Here is a 21,378-nt window from a genome sequence, read left to right on the forward strand (position 1 = left end):
CGGTGTGACCGGCGCTCCAAGGCCCTGGCTGGGCAGGAGCGGCACTCCAGTCTTGTTCTGTTTTCCTCGACAGTGGTTAGTAGGTAATTTTTTTTTACGCTATTCGTGTTTTTCCTTGTAACAAAATTAACATTTTCATTATAGAAAGTTGAGAGTTGTGGTTAGTTATGAGAGAGAACAATGCCTGCAACTGCTCTGCCTGGCCCCGCTGTGGGCGACCTGGCGCCGAGGAGCTGGGCCGCCCCTGTGCACGGTCCCCGCCCAGACCATTCTTCACTGGCCTCAAAACGCCCATGTTCTGATGTAGCCTTTCTTCCTTTCTTAGCTGATTTCTCTATAAAGAGAGACTATTTTTTCTCATCAGCTCTTAGGTTACCCTGAGGAGTGCTGCTACAGAAAAGATGGAGTAGATTTGGACTGTTCCTCATTCACCAGTTATTGAGGGGACAGCTGGCGTTTTAAGGACAGCTGGTACATTTTAGTTTTCCTATCGTTCTGAACCTCTAGCGTTTGCTGTGCTTCAGTCCATGGCACCCCTCCCTTTGATCTTCCGTGTCCCATCCGCTGGTGGGCGGTGGGCTCTGGGTCTGTAAAAAGGTCCTAAGCAGCTGTGGGGGGCTTCTTGCTTCCTGATGTGACGGGATAGTGACTCTTGCTTGACGTCTCCCGGCCCATGTCGGGATCACATGTTTTCCAAGAGGCCCTGGTTCCTTTCCTGGAGACCAGGTTGGTAGAGAGCAGGGCTGGGCCCTTGGTGTGCTCATTGTCACCAGAGGTCACTGTGTCTAGGCCTTCCCAGTGCACAGAGCTGGGATGTGGGTGCTGTCTTCTTGAGAGGAAAATTCATCAAAGTTCACACTACTTTTCCAACTGACATTCAGGGGTGAGAGGTTTTTATTTCTTTGATTGTATATTTGGATCTCTCTTTACCAGTGATTAATCTTTGCTCCTATTATTAATAGTTCATTTGCTTGCTCTGGTAAATTATAGGATCCTACAATAAGTTAAATGTAACTCTCACAGAACAGTTCTATGTAACACTACTGTGACTTCAGAACAACAGGGCTGGTAATCCACGGAGATCTCTCCCCCTGCCTTCTTTCTTGGCCACGCTGCATGGGATCTTGGTTTCCCAGTCAGAGTTTGAGCCCCCATCCCCTTCACTGGGAGCTCATGCCTTAACCACTGGCTCGCCAGGACGCTCCCTGTGGTTCTGGGGCTCTGGGAACACCGCCCTCTGTGAGTGGGCCCCAGCACCCATCATCCCGTGTTTAGAGGGGCTGCCTTTTCTCCTTGACACTGCTGCCGCGCCCTGCTCCCGGGTCCCTTTGTGGTTCACTTGGAGAAGGCCCTTCCTATGTTTTCAGCAAAGAGGTTTATTTATGCATTCAGCTCTTAACACTGTACCTTTAAATTTTTTAAACTTATTTTTAAAAGGCAAAAAGATAAAAGCTTTAGAGGCCTTTTCACCAGAAGGACTCTGTGCTCCATGTATTCACGCTGCTTCTGTCCTTTTAATGCCTGGAGCCCAGACACAATATTGGGTAGAAATTTGGAGCCAAATTTGAGGGCAGTGAAAAAGCGGGTGTCCCTGAGGGGACAGACAAGAACAGCCGTCGCGTCTGTGCGCGTCTGACAGGCTCCCTGCAGGGTGTGCTTGGTGACCGTGTGTGCGCCCGCTGTCTTGCAGGAGCTGTACCCCGCGTTCTGCATCCACAACGGGGGCTCCGACCTGGAGCGGCTGCCCACAGCCAGCACCTGCATGAACCTGCTGAAACTCCCCGAGTTCCAGGACGAGGCGCTGCTGCGGAGCAAACTCCTGTATGCCATCGAGTGCGCTGCGGGCTTCGAGCTGAGCTGACCCGTGGCCGGGGCCCACCCTCTGTGGAGACGGCCTGGCCTCCGTGCGCCCCCGGCCAGCAGGGCGCTCCAGCTGGACTCTCAGCTCTCCCGGGTCCCTCCCCGCCACCCCCTTCCTGCGTTTTTAAGTGATTTATTAAGTTGTGCTCACATATTTAGATGAACGTTGCTTTTCAAATAACTTAAAATAACAAATGTTACATGCCACGTGGCTAGTATAGTAATTTTGCCAAGAAGAGCACAGTTTTAAGACTGGTGGCAACTCAGTGAAATTAACCAAAGATGAAGCTTTGGCTCTGCTGCGGATGCGGCCCCCAAGTTGGCGGCCTGGCGCCTGGGGAGGGGGCCACTGCTCCAACTCAGCTCTGGTCTGCAGAGACTTGGGCCTCTGGGGAAACATGGGCCACTGCTTCTCGTGTGGTTGAATTGTTTACAAGCCTCATTGTTAAAACTACAGGCTTTTTTTTTTTTCCTGCTGCCTTTTCCCAAAGTGGTTAGGTTGGAAAATAGATAACAATGGTAATATTTTATTTGTGTTTTTTAAGCCATCTCCCCAGATCGGGACTAGCATGCTTGTTTCCGATCTGCCGCTGACCTGCATCGTGATGGTTTGGACATTCCTGTGTGTGGGTGTGTGTGAGGCGGGTCCTTCACTCTCTTCCTTTCTGTCTCCACATCGTGCCTGGAGAGCTTTCGGGGTGTGGGGGGGAGGAGGGCTCCATCCTGCTCCTGCGCGTGTGCGACCCGCGTGAGCGATGCTTGGGGAGGAGGCCCGCAGCCCCTCCCGAGTCACTTGAACCAAAGTGGCGCTGCGCCTTTGCACTGCGGCCCGGGCCCCGCCCCCTCGCTTCTGGGTGCTGCGTTGCAGGGGGCGGGCGCCCGGGGCGGGGCGGGGCGGGGTGGTCCTCTCGGGATTCGGCACTTTATCAGGACCTGGCGAGAGGAGCGTCTGAGAGCGTCGCCGGAGGACGCAGGTGCTGGCCGGTGCTCTCTGTCACTGGAGCTCCGGGCTGGCGTGGGGGACGGGCCACAATTAGCAATATCCTTTTAAATGTGGGGGAGCCGAATGACACTTTTAAGACAATGACCATTATCAAAACAAAATGTATAATTTCTTAATTTGAAGAATAAATTAAGTGTTTAAATGCTATTTGTAGTCTTGATATACAGAAATAAAATAATTAGGGTTTGTCCTTGGTTTTATTTTTTTATTTTAGGTCGCATTATGTTGGATGTTCTATATCTTCTTATTAATTGATTTGTATATTATCAGTATTTCGGAAATGGAATATCTGGGACTGAAGAGAAATGGGCAGTTACTCTTACTTGGATTTTCTTCCTCGGCTAATCTGAGCTTATTTATTTATTTGTATGTTCCAATGGCTAAATATTTGCATTAAATTTTTTTCCCAAGTTTGTGTTGGACTCATACCCCAAATCATTGTGATTGGTTCCGTTCTGCCCTAGTAAAGCCACGGCTTCTAAACATCAGTTTATCACATTGTTTAAATGTCATCAGTTGAGACAGGGTAATAACAGGCTGTGGTTCAGAATCTGGTACACCAGACAGTGATGCCTGGCATCTGAAACGCCCCAAGCGAGGCTTCGAGAAGGCTGACTTGCAGCAGCTCCTCCAGCTCGGGCCCTGGGGAGAGCCAGGCTCGCCAGGGACAGCTGCCACCTTGCCGGGTCCCCGAGGGCTTGGCATTACATTACTGAGAAGAAGCGCTCAAGTAAGGCTCGCCCTTCTCCGTCATCCTGTCTGCCATTTCCTGGTCATCCTGGCTTCCTGCTTCATGCTGGGGTGTGTGTGCTCGTGCCAGGGAGAATAGCTGAAGGCAAACCGCGATGCAGGATAGAAGCTGAAGGCCTGGAGCTAGAGCCTTGCTAGTATTCTGCTGGTGTCTGAGTCACCTGTCCCAGCTTCCTCTGCTCCAGTAGAGAAGTGAAGGGTGTCCCGGATCACACAGCCTCGTCTGCCACACGGAATAGCAGACGTCCACGGAGTTTGTCCTGGGAGGAGTTAACATCCACTCCTCAGACAGGGTGAGTCGCTGAGCCCACTGTGGGCTTCCGAAGGCTCCTTCCGGGCGTCGCGGTTGTGGCCAGAGCCAAGGCCGAGGCCGATGACCAGCAGGCGCAGGTGGGGAGTCGAGAGGGCCGAGAGGAAGGAGGCGGGGCTGGCCAGGAGCCCCTGGAGCCCCGGAGAGCCGCGGCCTGCTGGAGGCCTCTGCTTCCAGGAAACTTGGTGAGCTCTTAGGTAAGCTGAGGTGCAAAGTACTCAGGCCTATCTGTGAAACGGGGACAATTAAATACCGGTCTCCCCCCACTAAGACAGACCCACTTCAGCACCGGTTTTTTGGTAACCAAAAGAAATTCAAAAAGGATTTGCACTTTTACCAAGAAAAAAGGGAGCAAGGTGAAGATTGAGTTCGCGCAGCCTGTCTTGCAGGGAGCATTTCAGAGGCGGCGTCCACCCCACAGGGAGCGGCCTCGCCCAGCTCCTTCCCCCTGGGGCCGCACGCAGCACCTCAGGTTGAGCTGCCCTGCTGTGAACCGGGTCCCTGAGCATCTAGGCTTCGTCGGTTTACCTTGTGCATCCACGAACCAGACAGCTCCTCCGGTGACTCCTGCTTCCCTTTAGGCCTTTGCAACTCAGGGAGGTTCTCCGTCAGAGAGCGGGGGACCCTGGGCTTTGTCCGATGAGAGCTATAAATAAGCTTGTGATGTCAACGTTTATAAACAATTATAGAACCTTGTTTTAACTTAAGCAGTTTGATGCCACAGGCAGCAGACGTCACATTTTGACATTTGTACCTTGATTGTAACATTGTCACCCTTAGGCAACACCATTCCCTTTTCCTCTGCGGCGACAAGCAGAAGAGTCAGCCTTTAGCGCCTCGTTTCTCTGAGTGACCCCACCTCTGGGAGCACGTGGGGCTGCTGTCTGCGCCCCGCCAGCGCCCTCGGGATGGCGGGAGGCTGGGCCCCAGCCCTGGGCACTGTGTAGGCAGCCAGGAGAGGCAAGGGGATGGAGGCGGGCACACGGGGGCCGACGCCCTTGAAATGAGTGTGCCGAGACATTGATGCGCTATTACCTTTCATGGGTCAAATGGAAAGTCGTTTGTCGTGATGTGTCACCTGGAGAAGAGGCTGGCCTGTCCCAACATGAGTGTCTGAGGCCCCACGTCCAGACAGACCTCGTGGGCCCGTCCCCCTCCCCCGTGCCCACCCACCACCCGGGGCCCCCCAGGCCTGACCCCCCGAACCCTCAGGGGGCTGGGCCATCTTGGGAAGGGTGCAGGTTAGGGCCCGGGGGTGGGGCGCGGCGTGCGGCAGGACGGGGTTCTTTCAGGGTCCCTGCCAGGAGCTGTGTGGCTTGGGCGTGCCGCCTGGGGCCCAGTGCCCAGGGTTTGGGGGGCATCTCATGGGCTTTCCAGGTGGCACCAGTGGTAAAGAACGCACTCTCCAGTGCGGGAGACGAGAGATGTGTTTGATTCCTGGGTCGAGAAGGTCCCCTGGAGGAGGAGATTGTTGCCCACTCCAGTTGTCTTGTCTGGAGAATCCCAGGGGCTACAGTCTGTGGGGTCGCAGAGTTGGCCGCGGCTAAGCCACCTGGCGTCTGTGCGCAGACGTTGCACCTGTCCGCCCCGGGAGAGGGGAGCCCACAGCCTGGGCAGGGCTGGGCCATGCCTGGGGCTGGTGAGTGCCGGGGCGGGAGCCTCATACGTGCCGCCCTTTGGGGGTGATCCCGGGCACCCAGGGCGTGCAGGCAGCACTACTGCTGTGGTGCCTGGCGGGCACAAGCCTGCCCGGCTGCCTCTCCACCCCTCGGCCCTCCTTTCCCTGGGACCCCACACCCGCTGAGCCCTCTCCCCATGCGGCCGGCAGGGGTCGCTGAGGTTGCACAGCCAGACCCAGACCTGTGTATGTACACGCTTGTACACACACACACACACACACACACACACGCAAGAGGAAGGTTCCTGAGGGGAGGGGGGCCTCAGCCCAGGGGAAGCACGCAGGACTGACGGGACAGACCAGGGGACGGGTGGGGAGGTGGTCACACCGGGGGACAGACCAGGGCAGCATCTGGTCTCCCCACACTCACCCCTCCCTGCCCTGTGGACGGGCCCCCTCTGCGTGCGCTGGCCCTGCCCTGGCTGCCACTTCACCACATTCGGGACACGATGCCCTCTGGGGCCGCCCAGCCCACCACAGGCAGCCCTGAGCTCGTGGGGTCTTCGTTCCCCATCCAGGGATGGAACCCAAGCCCCCTGCAGCGGGAGTGCAGAATGCCAGCCACTGGGTCCCCAGGAAAGCCCCGCCCTGGTGCACTTTGGTGTCCTTTCCTGCTCTGCCTGCTGGTGGGTTTTGAGTTTAAGTCTTTTCTCAGCCCCTCCCTCTGCTGGGCGTGTTTTCTGGGTCACAGGCCCTCCCTGCCGGCGAGCCCCAGGGCGCAGCGCTCAGGGCGGGCTCCTCAGGGACCCTGCCTTCCCACCCGACCCCGCGTCCCTCCTTCCGTCGTCCGTGGCGATTTTAGCTGCTGCTTTTGAGTTGCATGTGCACACGGTACAAAGAGTCCGTTGATTCTTTAATTTGATGAAAATACGAAGAGAACTCCCCGACCACACCCACGGCTGCCTGAACCCCGCTCTGCACGCTGCCTGGCACAGAAGTGGACCCGCAGGACTCGCTTAGGTCTGGCGCCAGCTGAGCAGCTAGGACAACTGCCATTTGCGACTGCAACTGCCATTTGCGACTGTGGGCCACAGCAGCCCGGAAGGCCTTGTCGCCCGTCTCAGCTGGGGGCCTTCTTCCTGAGCCGCTCCTGGATTGCTGGGGCACCTGCATCCCGCCCTCATGGTGGCAGGCTGGTCTCCTGAAGGACAGCGGGGCGGGTGTGGAGGGAGGAGGCAACCCTGGGTCCCCCTCGGGTCAAGAAGCTTCCTCGGGGTCAGCTAGGCTAAAGCGTGAAACCCGAGGGCCAGGAGGCAGCCGTGCAGAGACCTTCGTCTGGGGCAGCTGTTCTGAGCATGCCGCACGTCTGCAGGGCAGGGGCAAAGCCCGGCACAGAAAGCGCCCGCTGGCCGTCCAGGGTCTCCCTGGGGCGCAGAGCCGTTTGGTGACATGCTGGGCAGGGACACCGAGGTCAGCACGGCTGTCGACCCTGGTCCGGGGGCAGCTGCCCGGGTCACTTGGGCGACACCCGTGCCAGCCTGGTGACCGGGCCTCCTCAGCGCTGAGGGGCTCGAAGAACATGTTTCCTGCCCGGGTGCCCCGGGGGTGGCGCCTGGAGGCGGCACTCCTTCAAGGCCCAGCCGCAGGGGCCTCCCCAGACCCCCGCAGGCCGCAGGGTCCCCGCCGTCTCGGGCGCTGACCACCCTTGTCACCACCTGCTGCGCCCTCACCTGTCTCCCGCTGCACCCGCGGCTCTTGTGTGCCCCCAGGGGACGCCAGCCACCCTCTGGGCACATTCTGGGGCGTCACAGCCGGTGGGGGCAGGAAGACCCTGGCATGAGGTGGGTGGGAGGCCCGATGGCTGTGGCCCACCCGCTGACCCCGGACGCCCTCCGGCCCAGGCCCCTGTGAGGAGCGGGCGGCCGAGCAAGTCCATGGCTCCGGGACACCTGCTCTCGGGCCTCTGCCCTCATCCGCCAGCCCATACCCTCCCCGGGGTATCCACGCTCAGTTTCCACGAGCGGGAGGCGCCAGGCTGGGCTGCGGGGTTGCAGAGTACACTCAGTCTCAAGTAACTGAAGACGCAGCTTCAATTACTCACACCGTCGGCAGAAGCATTGGTGGTGTGAGGTGCTGCCATCTCTGCAAACGCCCAACCCGCGTGGAGGTGCAGGGGGCCCGCGGGGTGGGGAAGAATGTCGCTTCTCACACCCTCTGCAGGGGCTGCCAGGCCTTGCAGTGCCCAGCGCCGCCTCCCAGGGCTCAGCTACCAGGACACTGACCACAGGCGAGCGGGCAGCATGGAGCACCTGGGTGCCGGGTCCCCGGGCACCAGCCACGTGGGGAGATCACAGCTGCCCCCAGGGAGGTCGCAATGCCCCCAGAGGTCAAAGCCCTGAGGGAGGTCACGGTGCCCCCAGAGGTCACGGCCCCCCAGGGAGGTCATGACCTCCGAGAGGTCACAGCTACCCCCAGAGGTCACAGTGCCCAGAGGTCACAGCTCCCCCAGAGAGGTTATGTCTCCTCCAGAGATCACATCCCCACAGGGAGGTCATGACCCTCCAGAGGTCACAGCTACCCCCAGAGGTCACGGCCCCCCACATAGAGGTCATGGCTACTCCAGAGAGGTCACAGCCCCCTATGGAGGTCACAGCCACCCCCAGAGGTCAGGGCCTCCCAGAGAGGTCACAGCTGTCCCCAGAGGTCAGGGCCCCCCAGGGAGGTCATGGCTACCACAGGGAGGTCACAGCCCCCTAGGGAGGTCACAGCCGCCCCCAGAGGTCACGGCCCCCCAGGGAGGTCACAGCCACCCCCAGAGGTCACGGCCCCCCAGGGAGGTCACAACCGTCCCCAGGCCTGAGAGCTGCCGTCCAGTGGGAAGGGGTCTCAGGCCGACCGTGGACAGTGGCCTGCAGCACGGGTGGAATTCCCCCTCCTGGGCCTCCCAGGTGTGCTCTGGAAGCCTGCCCAGGGAGCACAGTGGGGCCACAGGTTGGCGTGGGCAGAGGTGCAGCCAGGGTGACCAGCTCCACTGCCAGCTCCTCCAGGTCACCGGGCATCTTCAGGGCCTCCTCACGTCACGCTGGGGCCTGGGGGAAGGAGGCAGGCCTGCTGGGGCAGAGGACAGAGGGCAACTGGGTCCAGGTCCAGACGCTGGAACAGCCCAAGCCCGAGGTTGGGGGTCAGGACAGAGCATTCAGGTCAGGTGGACTCTGCCCTCTGCCCAGCCCAGCCCTGGAGGCAAAGGGCCAGAGAGTCTACAAACGAGAAGCGGGGTGGGCACAGCGCGCAAGGACGGGGGTGGTCCCGGGGGAGGGTCAGCCACTCGTCACCCTTCAGTAGCATGGGGGCCACCAGCTGGGCTGCACCCGGCCGTGGTGCACCCCATTGTCCTGGGGACCCCGGTGGGAGCTGAACACCACCCTCTGAGATGCCTTGGGGTGCCCGGGCAGCCTTCTCCACCCCAGAGCACTCTGTGTCCGCTCCAGGGCGGCTGTGACGTCTGGGGCCACTCGCCCCGGAGAGACCCTCATCCCACCCCGACCAGCATCCTGAAGCCCGGCCCGTGAGCGCTCCTCAAATGTCACCCCAGGCTTCCTGACTCGGTGACGTGAATTCACACTTGCACACATCCCATGTGAACACTGGAGACCGCTGTGGGCAGCGCCCGCCGTCCGTCCATGAGCCGTTTTCCTGGCCTTCCCGAGGGGTGTGGGGCCAGTCTGCTCTGGTCCACTGGGAGCAAGCCTGCTCAGGGTCGCTGCCCTCGTGATCTGCGTGTCCGGGGGATAAACGTGTACTGGGGGCACCAGGCAAAGGGAAGAGCAGGCTCTGGGGCGGTCGGGGGGCCACACTCGGGCCTGCCCCTTGGTGGGCTGAGGCCCCCTGTGTGGGTGTCCCCACGGGGGCTGCCCTGGGAGGTCCACTCCCTGAGTGCACCCTTCGGGCTCCTGACGGCCGCTCCCCACGTGAATCAGGGCTGCCCGGCTGGGTGGGGCCCCAGACTCCATGACCTAATGGCGTTGTCTCTAATTGTGGCTGCAGGTCTGCTGGGCACACAGGTGGGCATTGGAGCCCCACCCAGCCCAGGGGTGAGGGCCGTTGTTCCCAGACTGTTGGCTGCCGCCCCCACCCCCCTCCGGGCCTGGAGTTTGAGCTACCTGTTCGCAGCTGCCTCCATCTCCCTGGTGGGCAGGGCCCTCGGCCAGTCACTCTGCGTCCCAGGGCCTCGCCCTGGGTGTGGTCAGAGTTCTCGAAGCGTCAGATGAACAAGGGCCTGATACAGCTGACGAGGGCGGGGAGCAATGACCACAGGGAAAGGACCATCCCTGGGCGGGGCGTCCAGCATCCCGAATTCCTGACAGTCTTCATCCCTGAGAGCCCAGGGCGGAAGTCAAAACACCTGAGAATTTCCACGTCTCCAATGTTGATTGCTTAAAATGACTGAATCATTGTCCTATGATAGGTTGTGTTGAAAGTTTGAGGGCCTGGGACTTCCCATGGTCCGGTGGTTAGTTAAAGCTCTGGGCTTCAAAGGCAGGGGGCTTGGTGTTCCATCCCTGGTCAGGGGACTAAGACCCCACATGGCACTCAGTGCCTGCTCCCCCTCTCAGAAAAATAAAGTATGGTGGCTTTTCTGTTTCCTTTATGTATTTACTGTTTGGGCTGCCCTAGGTGGCTTGTGGAATCTGAGTTCCCCAACCAGGGATTGAACCCAGGCCCCCAAGCAGTGAAAGCACCGGGAAGTTCCCTTTGCTATTTTAAAAAGATATGATAATAAATGCACCGTTCTCTGTGAGTTAAAACAGCTCTGGCCAACTTGGTAGACTCACTTTATTGCTCTTAAAATACTTGCAACACTTCTCAGACCCTCTTCATCACTGTGGATGTTTAGAGAGTTCTGTTTAAGGAGGAAACTTAAGTCCGGGACAACGTGATGAAGACCCAGACCCCCGCCCCGAGGACGCTGCTCCTCAGCACGTCCCGCAGGGTTCGAACTGAGTGCTGTGCCTGTATGCTGACTGTGCTGGAGTTTGTGGGCAGGAATGACTCACGAGCCTGCAGGCATCTTCCGCCCTGCCAGCGGCTCGCAGGGAGGCTGCGTGGACCTCTCCCACGTGGATGCAGCCGGTTCCAGAACCTGCCCACACCGCCGTCCCCTTTCCCAGCTGTGACCTGACTCCAGGGGCTTCCACAGCTGGCAGCGTCTCTGTGTTGATTAGTAAGCTCTAATTCTTCCAGGAGAATGATCATCTGTTTTCCCGTCTTACCGATTTCTCTTGGGATTCAAAAATACATATGAATTTCCTGAGAAATCCTGGAAGGAAGTCCTGCGGGGAAACAGGACTGTCAGGCTTGGCCACTGGCTGGCTTGCGCAAGTCGGCCAGTAGGTCTCTGAGGCCAGCACCCTGTGGGCAGAGCAGCTTGGGCACAGCCTGGGGGTCGCGGGGGGGTGCCTGTAAAGGACTCTAGACTGGCCTTTAGGTCCCTCCTGGCCGGGGGCTGACAGTACTTCTCTCGGGAGTAATCAAACAAGTGGGCGTTGGGACATCTATTTGGCACACGGAGAAAAGAGACCGTTTTCATAGTTTTTCTGTGTATTCTTGCCATCTCTTCTGCTTCTGTTAGGTCCTTGCCATTTCTGTCCTTTATTGTACCCAAACTTGCAAAAATTGGTATCTCCAATTTTCTTGAAGACATCTCTAGTCTTTCTCATTCTATTGCCTTCCTCTATTTCTTTGCACTGGTCACTTAGGAAGGCTTTCCTATCTCTCCTTTTTATTCTCGAACTCTGCATTCAGTTGGGTATATTTTTCCCTTTCTCCCTTGCCTTTAGCTTTTCTTCTTTTCTCAGCCATTTGTAAGGCCTTTCCTTAGCACCTTAAGTCTTTTTTTTCTCGTTGAGACACCAGGGCTCCAGAACCCCACTGCATGTGGGATCTAGTTCCCAGGTCAAGGATCAAACCCAAGACCCTGTCCTGGAAGGCAGATTCTCAACCACTGGACCAGGGGTGTCCAGCATGTTAGGTCTTAATTTGGGGACAACACTTAACTTTCAAAGTTGACAACAAGGGAGGCCGACCTGTTCCAATTTTGATGGGGCCTCACGAGGCAGAGGTATTACAGAGACACATCACTGCGCGCACACACATTTATCCATCGGGGTGTCCAGTCGTAGAAGCCTGAAGACCACTGGCCAGACCCGGAGCAGCAGAGCCTGTCACCCACGGGTCCCTGAGAGTGCCTGGCCCTGGCCGGCCCTGGTGTGGGGTCCCTGGGCTGCTGCTCTTCAGGTGATCAGTTATGTCTGACTCATGGCCACCCCGTGGACTGCAGCCTGCCAGGCCTCCCTGTCCATCACCGTCTCCCCGGGTGGGGTCACCAACTGAGGCAGGCAGGGGCTCAGGCAGGGCTGACAAAGAGGAAAGAAGCCTGCGATGAGACCCCAGCGTCAGAGGGAGCTCATTTCCCTGAGGCGGAGAAAGGGCTTCTTATTTGCGGCCTCCTCCCCCACACGGCCCTTGTAGGAGGAGAGGGCAGAGCTCACCCAAGTGACCAGGGCAGGCGCTCGGGCTGGCGGTGGGGCCTGAGGTCTCGTCTGAGCTTTGCCCCCAACGAGTCCCTGTCTGTTACCAAGGCGGGGGGCTGTCCGAGCACCCGCGTCCCTCCTCAGAAGACGGAAACCCCGGGGGCTAAGCGGTACACGGAGAATTGTAGATTTTTGCTGGGCCACCGCCTCGAGGGACGTCCGGGAGCCCGGCCCACGGAGCGGTCAGTGCCGGCCGCACGGAGACCCAGAGAGGACGCGGTCCCGGGTCCCAGGACGGCCCCGATGCCACCCGAGGAAGCAGGCCCGTCCCAGCCCCAGGGCGCGGGACAGGCATCCTGAGGGGCCCGCTTGTCCTGCCTGCGGCTCCTCACACGCAGGCCTTTCTCTGGGGATCCGGGGCCTCCTGCCAGGCCCCTCCCGCCCCGCTCGCTGGGGGAGAGCCGCTGCTGCCGCTCCCGGACCGGCCCCGGCCCTGAAAGGCACCTCTGTCTCCCTGAGGCAGAGTCGGCGCCTGGACCGCAGCCGGGCCGGAGGGGCGCGGAGGTGCTGGGCGGGGTCTGGGGGGCGGGGGCGGGGGCGGGTGGCGGGCGGGGTCTAGAAGAGGGGCGGGGCGGGAGGGGAAGGGAGGGGCGGGGCGGGGGGGGGCGGGGCGGGGCGGACGGGGGCTGAGGAAGGGAGGGGCCGTTTGCCTGCGGGGCGGCAGCAGGACCGGATGGGCCCCCCTCAGGCGGCCCGCAGTCTGGGCAGGGGGCCGGGGGGCGGGGGGCTGAGGAGGCGGGGGGGCGGGGCGCACAGCCGGGCAGGCCAGGGAGGTTCGGGGCGTGCCCCCCCGCAGAACCGGCCCCACGAGTCCACCACGGCCTGACCGGGCTCCCTGCCCACAGCCCTCACCCACCTGAGGCCTCCAAGGCTCCCGGAGGAAATGCAAATATTCCCGGAACCAGGGCGAGCATCCAGGGCAGCCGGTAACCTGGTTCGCCTGCGGCCTGGAGGGCGGCCCGAGGACAGGGTCAGGCGCGCCCTTGGGCGCCCCTGCGTGAGGAGCCGCCCGGGAGGTGCAGGGGAAAGGCCAGACCCGACCTCCGGCCTCCCGGTGGGCACGGGCCCCCGGCACCAGGGCCTTAGCCTTGAGGACCGTGCGTCCGTCTGTCTGTCCGTCCGTCTGTCCACCCTTCCGTCTGCTCTGGGATGAGGATGCGAGAGGGCCCGTGGGTGCCACTGCCAGGCTCTCAGAGCGGCTGAGTGGCAGTCACCTGTTCTGTCGTGCCCGGCGGTCACCTCGCAGCTGCTTGGAGCCCACCAGTGTGAGCTCTGCAGCGTCTGGGGGAGGCCTCCTCCCCGGGTGCCCCGCCGGAGGAGAAGGGGAGCCGGCAGGGCCTGTCCTGGGTGGGGAGAGCCCCAGGGGGACAGTCTAAACAGATTCCTGAGGTGTTCAGCCTCAGCGGGGATGGGAATCCTGACTCTGCCTCGAGGTGAACCCTGGGGACAGATGCTCAGTGAGAGATGCCAGAGGCAAAGAAAAATATTGTCTGGTTCCACCTGTACGGGGTCCTGGGGTCGTCAGACTCCTAGAGACAGACAGAAGGCGGGGCCTGGGGAAGGGGGTGGAGGGGCAGGGGTGTCCTGTTTGATGCAGACAGTTCTGGAAATTCTGCAGTGATGGTGGTTGCACAACCATGTGACCCAGGGACTTCCCTGGGGGTCCTGTGGCTAAGACTCCATGCCCCCAGGGCAGGGGGCCCAGGGTTCGATCCCTGGTCAGGGAGCTGGATCCCACATAACACAGCAAAGACCCAGCACAAATAGATAACGTGACCCTGAGCTGCGTGCTTAAAACTGGCGACAGTGGTAAACTTTATGTTGTGAGCATTTTCACTACAATCCCAAAAAGAAAAGAAATCCAAAAGCGAAGGTAAAAGACACATCAGCAGGCAAGAGAATATAAGAGCAGAGACAGGTGCCGGGCTCCGGGGCAGGAAGCAGCGCCCGAGGAACCTGCCCCTCCCAGCTGGCCTCCTGGGAGGCTCCGTGGGCAGGCATTGAGGTTGGCATGGCCCGTAGATAAGGGACAGTGACTGCCTCGGGGTGGAGGACTCATTCGTGCTGTTTGAATATTTACTGTGGGCCAGTGTTCACATCGTGATTTAAAACATTGGTTTTAAAGGGACGTAAAGCATCCCCAGGTAGTCCAGAGGTTAAGACACCACACTGCCAAAGGGGGCGCAGGCTTGGTCCCTGGTCAGGGAGCTAACAAGTCACGTTCCATGTGGCTAAGTAAATAAAAAGGGTTTCCCTAGTGGCTCAGCTGGTAAAGAATCCGCCTGCAATGCGGGAGACCTGGGTTCAATGCCTGGGTGGGGAAGATCCCCTGGAGGAGGGCATGGCACCCCACTCCAGTGTTCTTGCCTGGAGAATCCCATGGAGAGAGGAGCCTGGCGGGCTACAGTCCGTGGGGTCGCAGAGAGTCAGACACGACTGAGCGACTAACACTTCCACTTTCACTTTCAAACCAAAGACACACCTAAGGGTAAAGGTTACGGTGCCGGTTGTTATGCGCAAACCTCTTCTTTGTCCCCAGACCTTCAGTGAAGGGCGACGGGAGCTCACCATGACCCCGTGTGAGCGTGCAGGAGTGTGCGTGTACAGGAATGGGAGTGTGCACACGTGTGTGCCAGTGTGTGTGTGTGTGCCTGTGGCACCACTGTCTCCAGCAGGCCTGGAGAACCACCCACAGGGCACGGGGCGCTCGTATGACTGCGCGTTGGGCAGCTTCCCCTCACTGTGGCCCCAGAGCCTGGACCCACCACGCCAGCTCTGCGGGGGGCTGGGCCCCAGCTGAGGGGCACCGGGCCGCGGGCAGGAGGGGCTGGGAGGCCCGGCCGCAGCTCCGGCCCAGGTGAGCGCTGGGCGAGGCCGGGATCTGCGGGCTTAGCCCTGGGTGCGGACGGCAGGGTGGGGCTGCCCAGTGATCAACCCCAGGGCAGGCCCCAGAAAGCCCCGGGCCTGCGTCGGACGGTGGCCAAGGTCCCCGTGGGTGGGAGGGTCAGCCTGTGCCCGCGGTGTGGTTGTGCCCGCCGTCAGCAAGTGAACCTGAAAGGCAGGAAGGGGCGCCTACCTTATCAGGACTGCCTGGCCCAGCCTCCCCTGTGCCTGTCTCGGGCCACGGGCCCCAGGGGCATCTGGGCACAGTCGGCCGTGACCTCCACTCAAAAGTCTGCCGGAACCTTCTGGAAACGTTCTGATCATGGTGGAGCTGGGCCAGGTGAGCGCACTGCTGCCTGGGCTCTGAGGGTGCGAGAGCCCTTCCCAGGGCAGGACCTTCATCCCCACCCCCCGGACACAGAAGTGACAGGAGTCCGTCTCCTGAGGGGTGTCCGTCCAGTCCCCTCCGTTAGGGTCACCTCTCCAGGTCTGCAGGTGTAGAAGGCAGAAATGTCAGAGAACCAAAGCTGAGTCACGGATCCCAGCGTAAGCACCCCACCCGAAACTGAAACCGTCAATCGCTCAGTCGTGTCCAACTCTGCGATCCTGGGGACTGCAGCCCGCCAGGCCCCACTGTCTGTGGGACTCTCCAGGCCAGAATACTGGGGTGGGGTGCCATGCCCTCCTCCAGGGGATCTTCCCAACCCAGTGATCGAACCCGGGTCTCCTGCCTGGCAAGCGGATTGTTTACCATCTGAGCCCCCGGGGAAGCCCTGTCGCACCCGATCACCAGCCTGAAAGCTGCCTCCGCTGTGCTGCCGGGAGTCCCTCAGCCCTCCCCTCCACCAGCCCCCATCGTCGCGTCCCAGGCTCACCCATCACCTGTCTGTTCGAAGGCCGCCTCTTGGGCGTCTGGGTGCGGGCGGGCCGCATCGGCTGCCGGACACAGGGCAGACGCAGCCCGACCTCACGCGTGGACCCTGAGTCCGCGTTCCACAAGCAGGGTTTCAGTGAGAGCTCCGAAAGATGCCGCGAAGGAAGCCCGCGGTCCCAGACCAGCCGGGCAGAGCCCGAGTCCACTCACCGGACGAGCAGCAGAGCACACCCCCGGCCCCGGGTTGCAGTGCAGAAAGCTGCAGTGTCTGCTGCGGCCCACCGAGGAGACGGGGTTCAAAAGACCTAGACTCCCAGAAGGCCCTCGGGGGAGGGTTTGCAGGCGACGCCTGGGGTGAGGGTTGTTGCTCACGCACTCCCTTCTGCCTGGCTGGGGTGAGGGGACAGGTTGGTGCTCCAGCAACCTCGGTCTGGGGTCCTGTGCTTGTGGTCAGTGGTGGTCAGGGTCAGAGGCGTGCCTCAGGCTGTCACGCAGGCCCCCTGAGGAGGCGCTGGGACTCTGTCTGTGCTGAACCGTCCCTACCTTCCTTGCTTGGCTGTCTTCCCTTTGGCCCCATCCTGTTCCCTTATGTCCCTGCTTAGTCACCGCGTGAATCCACTCTCGGGAACTCAGGGAGGGTCTCGGGAACTCAGGGAGGGCCTCGGAGCCCAAAGCCTTTCTCCACAAACGAACGAGAAGCAGGACAAACAGGGCCCGAGGGGCTTCTGCACCCAGGAGGCCCCCAGAGGGTCCTGCCTGGTTTCAGGGCCCGCTTTTCCCTGATGCTCCCTGATGCGGGGAGTAAAGGCTGGGAGGGCAGTTTCCAGCGCCGCAGAGGAACTCGGCTTCCGGGGGTCCTGGCTTCGTAGAAGCCTGCGGAAGTGCTGGCAGTCTGGACTCTGGGAAGTGAGGAGCTGGCCACGGAGTGGGAGGACGGCGGGGAGGACGGCGGCAGGCCCGGGGAGCCGCTGGGGGGGGGTGGGGCAAGGCCGGGACAGGGCGCTGGGCGGCGCTCCCTGGCCTGGCTGGACCTCGACCTTGGGGGAGCCCGGCGGTGAGCAGGGGCCCCTGGCAGAGTGGACTTGGGCATCGGGTGCTGAGCTGCGCTAACCCACCCCAGCCCCGCCCAGGGCCCAGCTGACCTGTCCCCCGGCTCGGGGCATGGCTGCCGGGCTGGGAGGGTCCACATCACGCGGGGAGGCCCTGGTATCTGACCCAGCGCGACGGCTGGCCTACTGAGCCCTCAGAGGACAGCCGGGCCACCCGCCCCAGGAGCGATCATTAAATCCCCTGTTTAAAGCAGTCGATGGCCCTGGGGCCTGCAAGGGTGTTCACTCGCTTTAACTCCCTTGATCCCAGAAGGGTGTGTCCCTTACCAGAGGCCAGGTGGGAGTGTGAGATGGACGCCTCTCTGCATTCACAGGCAGCGCAGGTGTGCAGAGTCGGTGGGCCCGCGCTTGTGACCCCCCTGCCCCACCCCCCGCCCCCAGCCCTGCCTTTCTCTCGCCCCTTCCACCCAAGTCTCCTAACAGCACAAGAGGACCTGCGATCGCCTTGCAGTTCTCAGTGATGGAGCTGCACAGTCACCCGTGGTGGGGAGCCATCGACACCCGCTCTGAGGGCGTTGTTTCATTCTGGCTGCGCGTGGCCTCTAAGCTCCCTGACCAGGGTTCTGCCTGCGCCCCCAGTGCGGGGATTGCGGAGTCTTAACCGCAGGACCGCCAGGGAAGTCCCTGAGGGCACTATTGCTCCACCCCCGCCCTGTTGGTGAACTGGGAATTCCCCAGAGGTTGCAGAGGAAGTTTCTGTGAGAGCTGAAAGCAAAGCTGAAAAGGAAGTTCCAGCAGGACCGCGGAGAATGCCCTGGGGCCGTTCTCCCTGGGCCGGAGGTCCTTCTCCCCGGCCGGCACCCAGGGAGGGAGAGGCTCCCTCGTGACCTGGTCTGTTTCCTGTTGACCCCTTCAGTCACCCCGTGCTGAGCAAGGGCCGCGTGGGGTCTGCCCTTGGTCCTGTCTCGGCCCCTGGGACCTACAGCAAAACGTCATCCTGCTAAGACGGTTACAAGGGAGTGTCTGCTCAGAGCGAAAACCAGGCCCCAAGCGGCCCCCCACGCTCAGGCCCAGGGCACCTGACCTCGCCGGAGGCTCGGCCTCCCCAGGGACGTTCCCGCGTCCACCAGCCTGTAATCCCAGCGGCCCAGCGGTGTTATCTGTCCTGAGGCCGCTCCGTCCCCGAGGAAGACAGTCCTGCCTTTCTCTCGCTCAGGGCTCCTTGCTCTGCCTTCCTGCTGCCTACGAAAACGACCCACTCTGTGTGGCCTCCCGCAGAACCTCCTGCTCACCAGATGGGATGCGGCCCGTCCGTGAAGCACTTCACAGAGCCCGTTAGATCTGGAAACTCCTGGGACTTCCCTGGGCTCCAGTGGTTACGACGCCTTGCTTCCACTGCTGGGGCCCAGGCTCCACCCCTGGTCAGGGAACTAGGACCCCCCTCAAAAGAGGACACCCCCCACCTCCGCAAAAAAAAAAAATCTTCAAAGGTATTGGGTCGAACAATAGGTGTTTTAACAATATTTATCTTTGAAGTTGAACACAACAGGTGTCGTCTTCCATTTTCTGAGTGTGGGGACCACGTTTGACTCCAAAACCTGACCGGGGCCCCTCCAGCAGCAGCAGCTATGATTTGCTTGTTTATTGATAGAAGGGAATTCAGGCGCGTTTGCCGTGGCCTTCAGTCTGTCCGTCAGCTTCGGGGGTGTGTCTCGCTTCTCTAGCAGCCATGCTTTCCTTCGACGCTCGGGTCTGCTGTGTGCCCGATGCCCGGGGTGGCAGCCCACCAGGAGGAGCCCCGACCTGGGAGGTGCAGCCTCTGCGCTCTGGGGAATTGAAGCGTGTCTCCAGAAAGACGTGTTGATGGCCCCGGATTTGTGAATCTTTGCAGACGTGATCAAGGTGAGGTCGTACTGGAACAGGGTGTCCTTGTAAGGAGGGGGATTTATAGCCACAGGGAGAAAGCCCTGAGAGAGGCGGAGACCGCAAGGATCACTAGACGGACCTTTGTTGGCAAAGTAATGTCTCTGCTTTTTAATATGCTGTCTAGGTTGCTCATAACTTTCCTTCCAAGGAGTAAGCATCTTTTAATTTCATGGCTGCAGTCACCATCTGCAGTGATTTTGGAGCCCAGAAAAAAAAGTCAGCCACTGTTTCCACTGTTTCCCCATCTATTTCCCATGAAGTGATGGGACCGGCTGCCATGATCTTCGTTTTCTGAATGTTGAGCTTTAAGCCAACTTTTTCACTCTCCTCTTTCACTTTCATTAAGAGGCTCTTTAGTTCCTCTTCACTTTCTGCCATAAGGGTGGTGTCATCTGCATATCTGAGGTTATTGATATTTCTCCCGGCAATCTTGATTCCAGCTTGTGTTTCTTCCAGTCCAGCGTTTCTCATGATGTACTCTGCATAGAAGTTAAAGAAGCTGGCACATAACATTGAGCAGAGTTTCCTGTGTGATACAGTTGGTCCTTGAAGTGAAGTGAAGTGAAGTCGCTCAGTCCTGTCCGACTGTTTGCAACCCTGGGGACTGCAGCCCGCCAGGCTCCTCCGTCCATGGGATTCTCCAGGCAAGAATAGTGGAGTGGGTTGCCATTTCCTTCTCCAGGGGATCTTCCCAACCCAGGGATCGAACCCGGGTCTGCTGCATTGCAGGCAGACGCTTTATCCTCTGAGCCACCAGGGAAGCCCATAGTAGGTCCTTGTTGGTTATCTATTTTAAATACAGCAGTGTGTACTTGTTCATCCCAAACTCCCTAACCATCCCATCTCCCCATCCTTCCCCCCAGCAACCGTAACTTAGTTCTCTAAGTGTGTGGGTCTGTTTTTCTTTTATAAGTAAGTTCATTTGTGAGTGTGTGCACGCATGCTTCAATCGTGTCTGGCCCTTTTCGACCCCATGGGCTGTAGCCCGCCAGGCTCCTCTGTCCGTGGGACTCTCCAGCAGGAACACTGGAGTGGGTGCCATGCCCTCTCCAGGGGCGCGTCCTGACCCGGGGGTCGTGCCCAGGTCTCTTTTGTCCCCTGCACTGGTAGGTGTGTTCTTCACCCCTGGCACCACCTGGGAGCCCAAGTTCGTTTGTACCGCTTCTTTTTTTTTAGATGCCGCATCTAAAGGGTGTCGTACGATATTTCTCCTTCTCTATCTGACTCACTTCAGTCAGCATGACACTCTCTAGGTCTATCCATGTTGCTGCAAATGGCGTCACTTCATTCCTTTAATGGCTGAGTAATACTCCATGGTCTAGACGTACCACATCTTCCTTATCCAGCCCTCTGTTGATGGCCCTTCTGTGGCCCAGCTATTGTAAACACTGCTGCAATGAACACTGGGGTACGTGTACCTTTTTGAGTCATGGTTTTCTCTGGATATATGCCCGGGAGTGGGATTGCTGGATCATTTTTAGCTCAATTTATTTTTTTTTAAGGAACCTCCATGGTGGTTGTCCAACTGGCTATAAATCGGAGGGTCTCCAAGATGTCCTCCTTGGATTCAGTTCGTCTGCTAGGTTGGCTCAGAGAGCCGAGGAAGACTCGCTTAACTTCCTGGATTCCCAGCTTACTATAAAGGACACAGTCAGGTGAAGACCCCCCGACGGGACGTGGGCACAGGCTTTCCTGTCCCCGAGACACACGCTCCCAGCCCCCTTGCTCGCCAACCGGCCTGCCCCTGCCCGGGACTTCTGGGTTTTATGGAGCCTCGCTTCCCAGGATGACTGACTGGCTCCTCAGCCTCTGTGATGGATTTGCACTCACCCACTCTTAGCTCAGGTGGCCGGGACAGGGTGGAAAGTTCCAACCCTGTAACCACTGAGCAGCTTCTCCCGGGAACCGGCCCCAACCCCTGGGTGGCATTCAAAAATTCCCTTGCCTGGTGCATTGTCCAGAATTGAGGACAAGAGACAGACATTATCCCATCCCTCAGGAAATTCCAAGGCCTTGGGAGCCGTGGATGGTGTGTACGGCTGGTCCACAGCCATCAACTCTCAGCCCACCTCCCCAGAGTCAGCCGGGTGTTGTGGGATCGTGGTTTGTTTCTTTTTACTGCTGGGCGGGGCCCAGGGCTCGTGTGCCAGTGACCTGCTGAAGGGCTGGGCTGCTCCAGTTCACTGCGTTTATTTCTGATGAGTCAAGGTGCCGTGAGTCTCTGTGTACAGGTTTCCCAGTGAACAGTTAGCCCTTCTCTCAAACAAACTCCAGGACAGCTTGGTTTTGTAATCACCGAGAGCATTGGTGTTTATTTATTTATTAGAGAAATAGGAAATCACTCAATGATGGGCTGCCGAGTGCGTGGGCCCTGCTGTCCTCAGCTTTCTCTGCTTTACCCCGCTTTGCCGTCGTGTGGATGGACCCCTGGCCCTGTCAAAGGCTAGGGCTGCTGGGGGTGAATCAGGAGCTGCTTAGAACAGGACTCGGACAAACTGAGTGGGAAGAGAGAAAG

At 59.6% G+C, this 21,378-nt stretch overlaps 1 protein-coding gene across 2 annotated transcripts in view; it reads left to right on the plus strand.

Annotated features, from left to right (window-relative positions):
* Positions 1-3,278, plus strand: part of UBE3C (ubiquitin protein ligase E3C) — a 108,373-nt gene extending 105,095 nt beyond the window's left edge. For both annotated transcript variants that reach the window (XM_040260211.1, XM_040260212.1), the window contains exon 23: positions 1,691-3,278. In XM_040260211.1, coding sequence (XP_040116145.1) covers positions 1,691-1,861 — 171 coding nt within the window. In that variant the 3' untranslated portion in view covers positions 1,862-3,278. The remainder of the gene's footprint in view (positions 1-1,690) is intronic.
* Positions 3,279-21,378: the final 18,100 nt, after the last annotated feature.

Source organism: Oryx dammah, unplaced genomic scaffold (genome assembly GCF_014754425.2).
Source record: "Oryx dammah isolate SB20612 unplaced genomic scaffold, SCBI_Odam_1.1 HiC_scaffold_18, whole genome shotgun sequence".
Lineage (NCBI taxonomy): Eukaryota > Metazoa > Chordata > Mammalia > Artiodactyla > Bovidae > Oryx > Oryx dammah.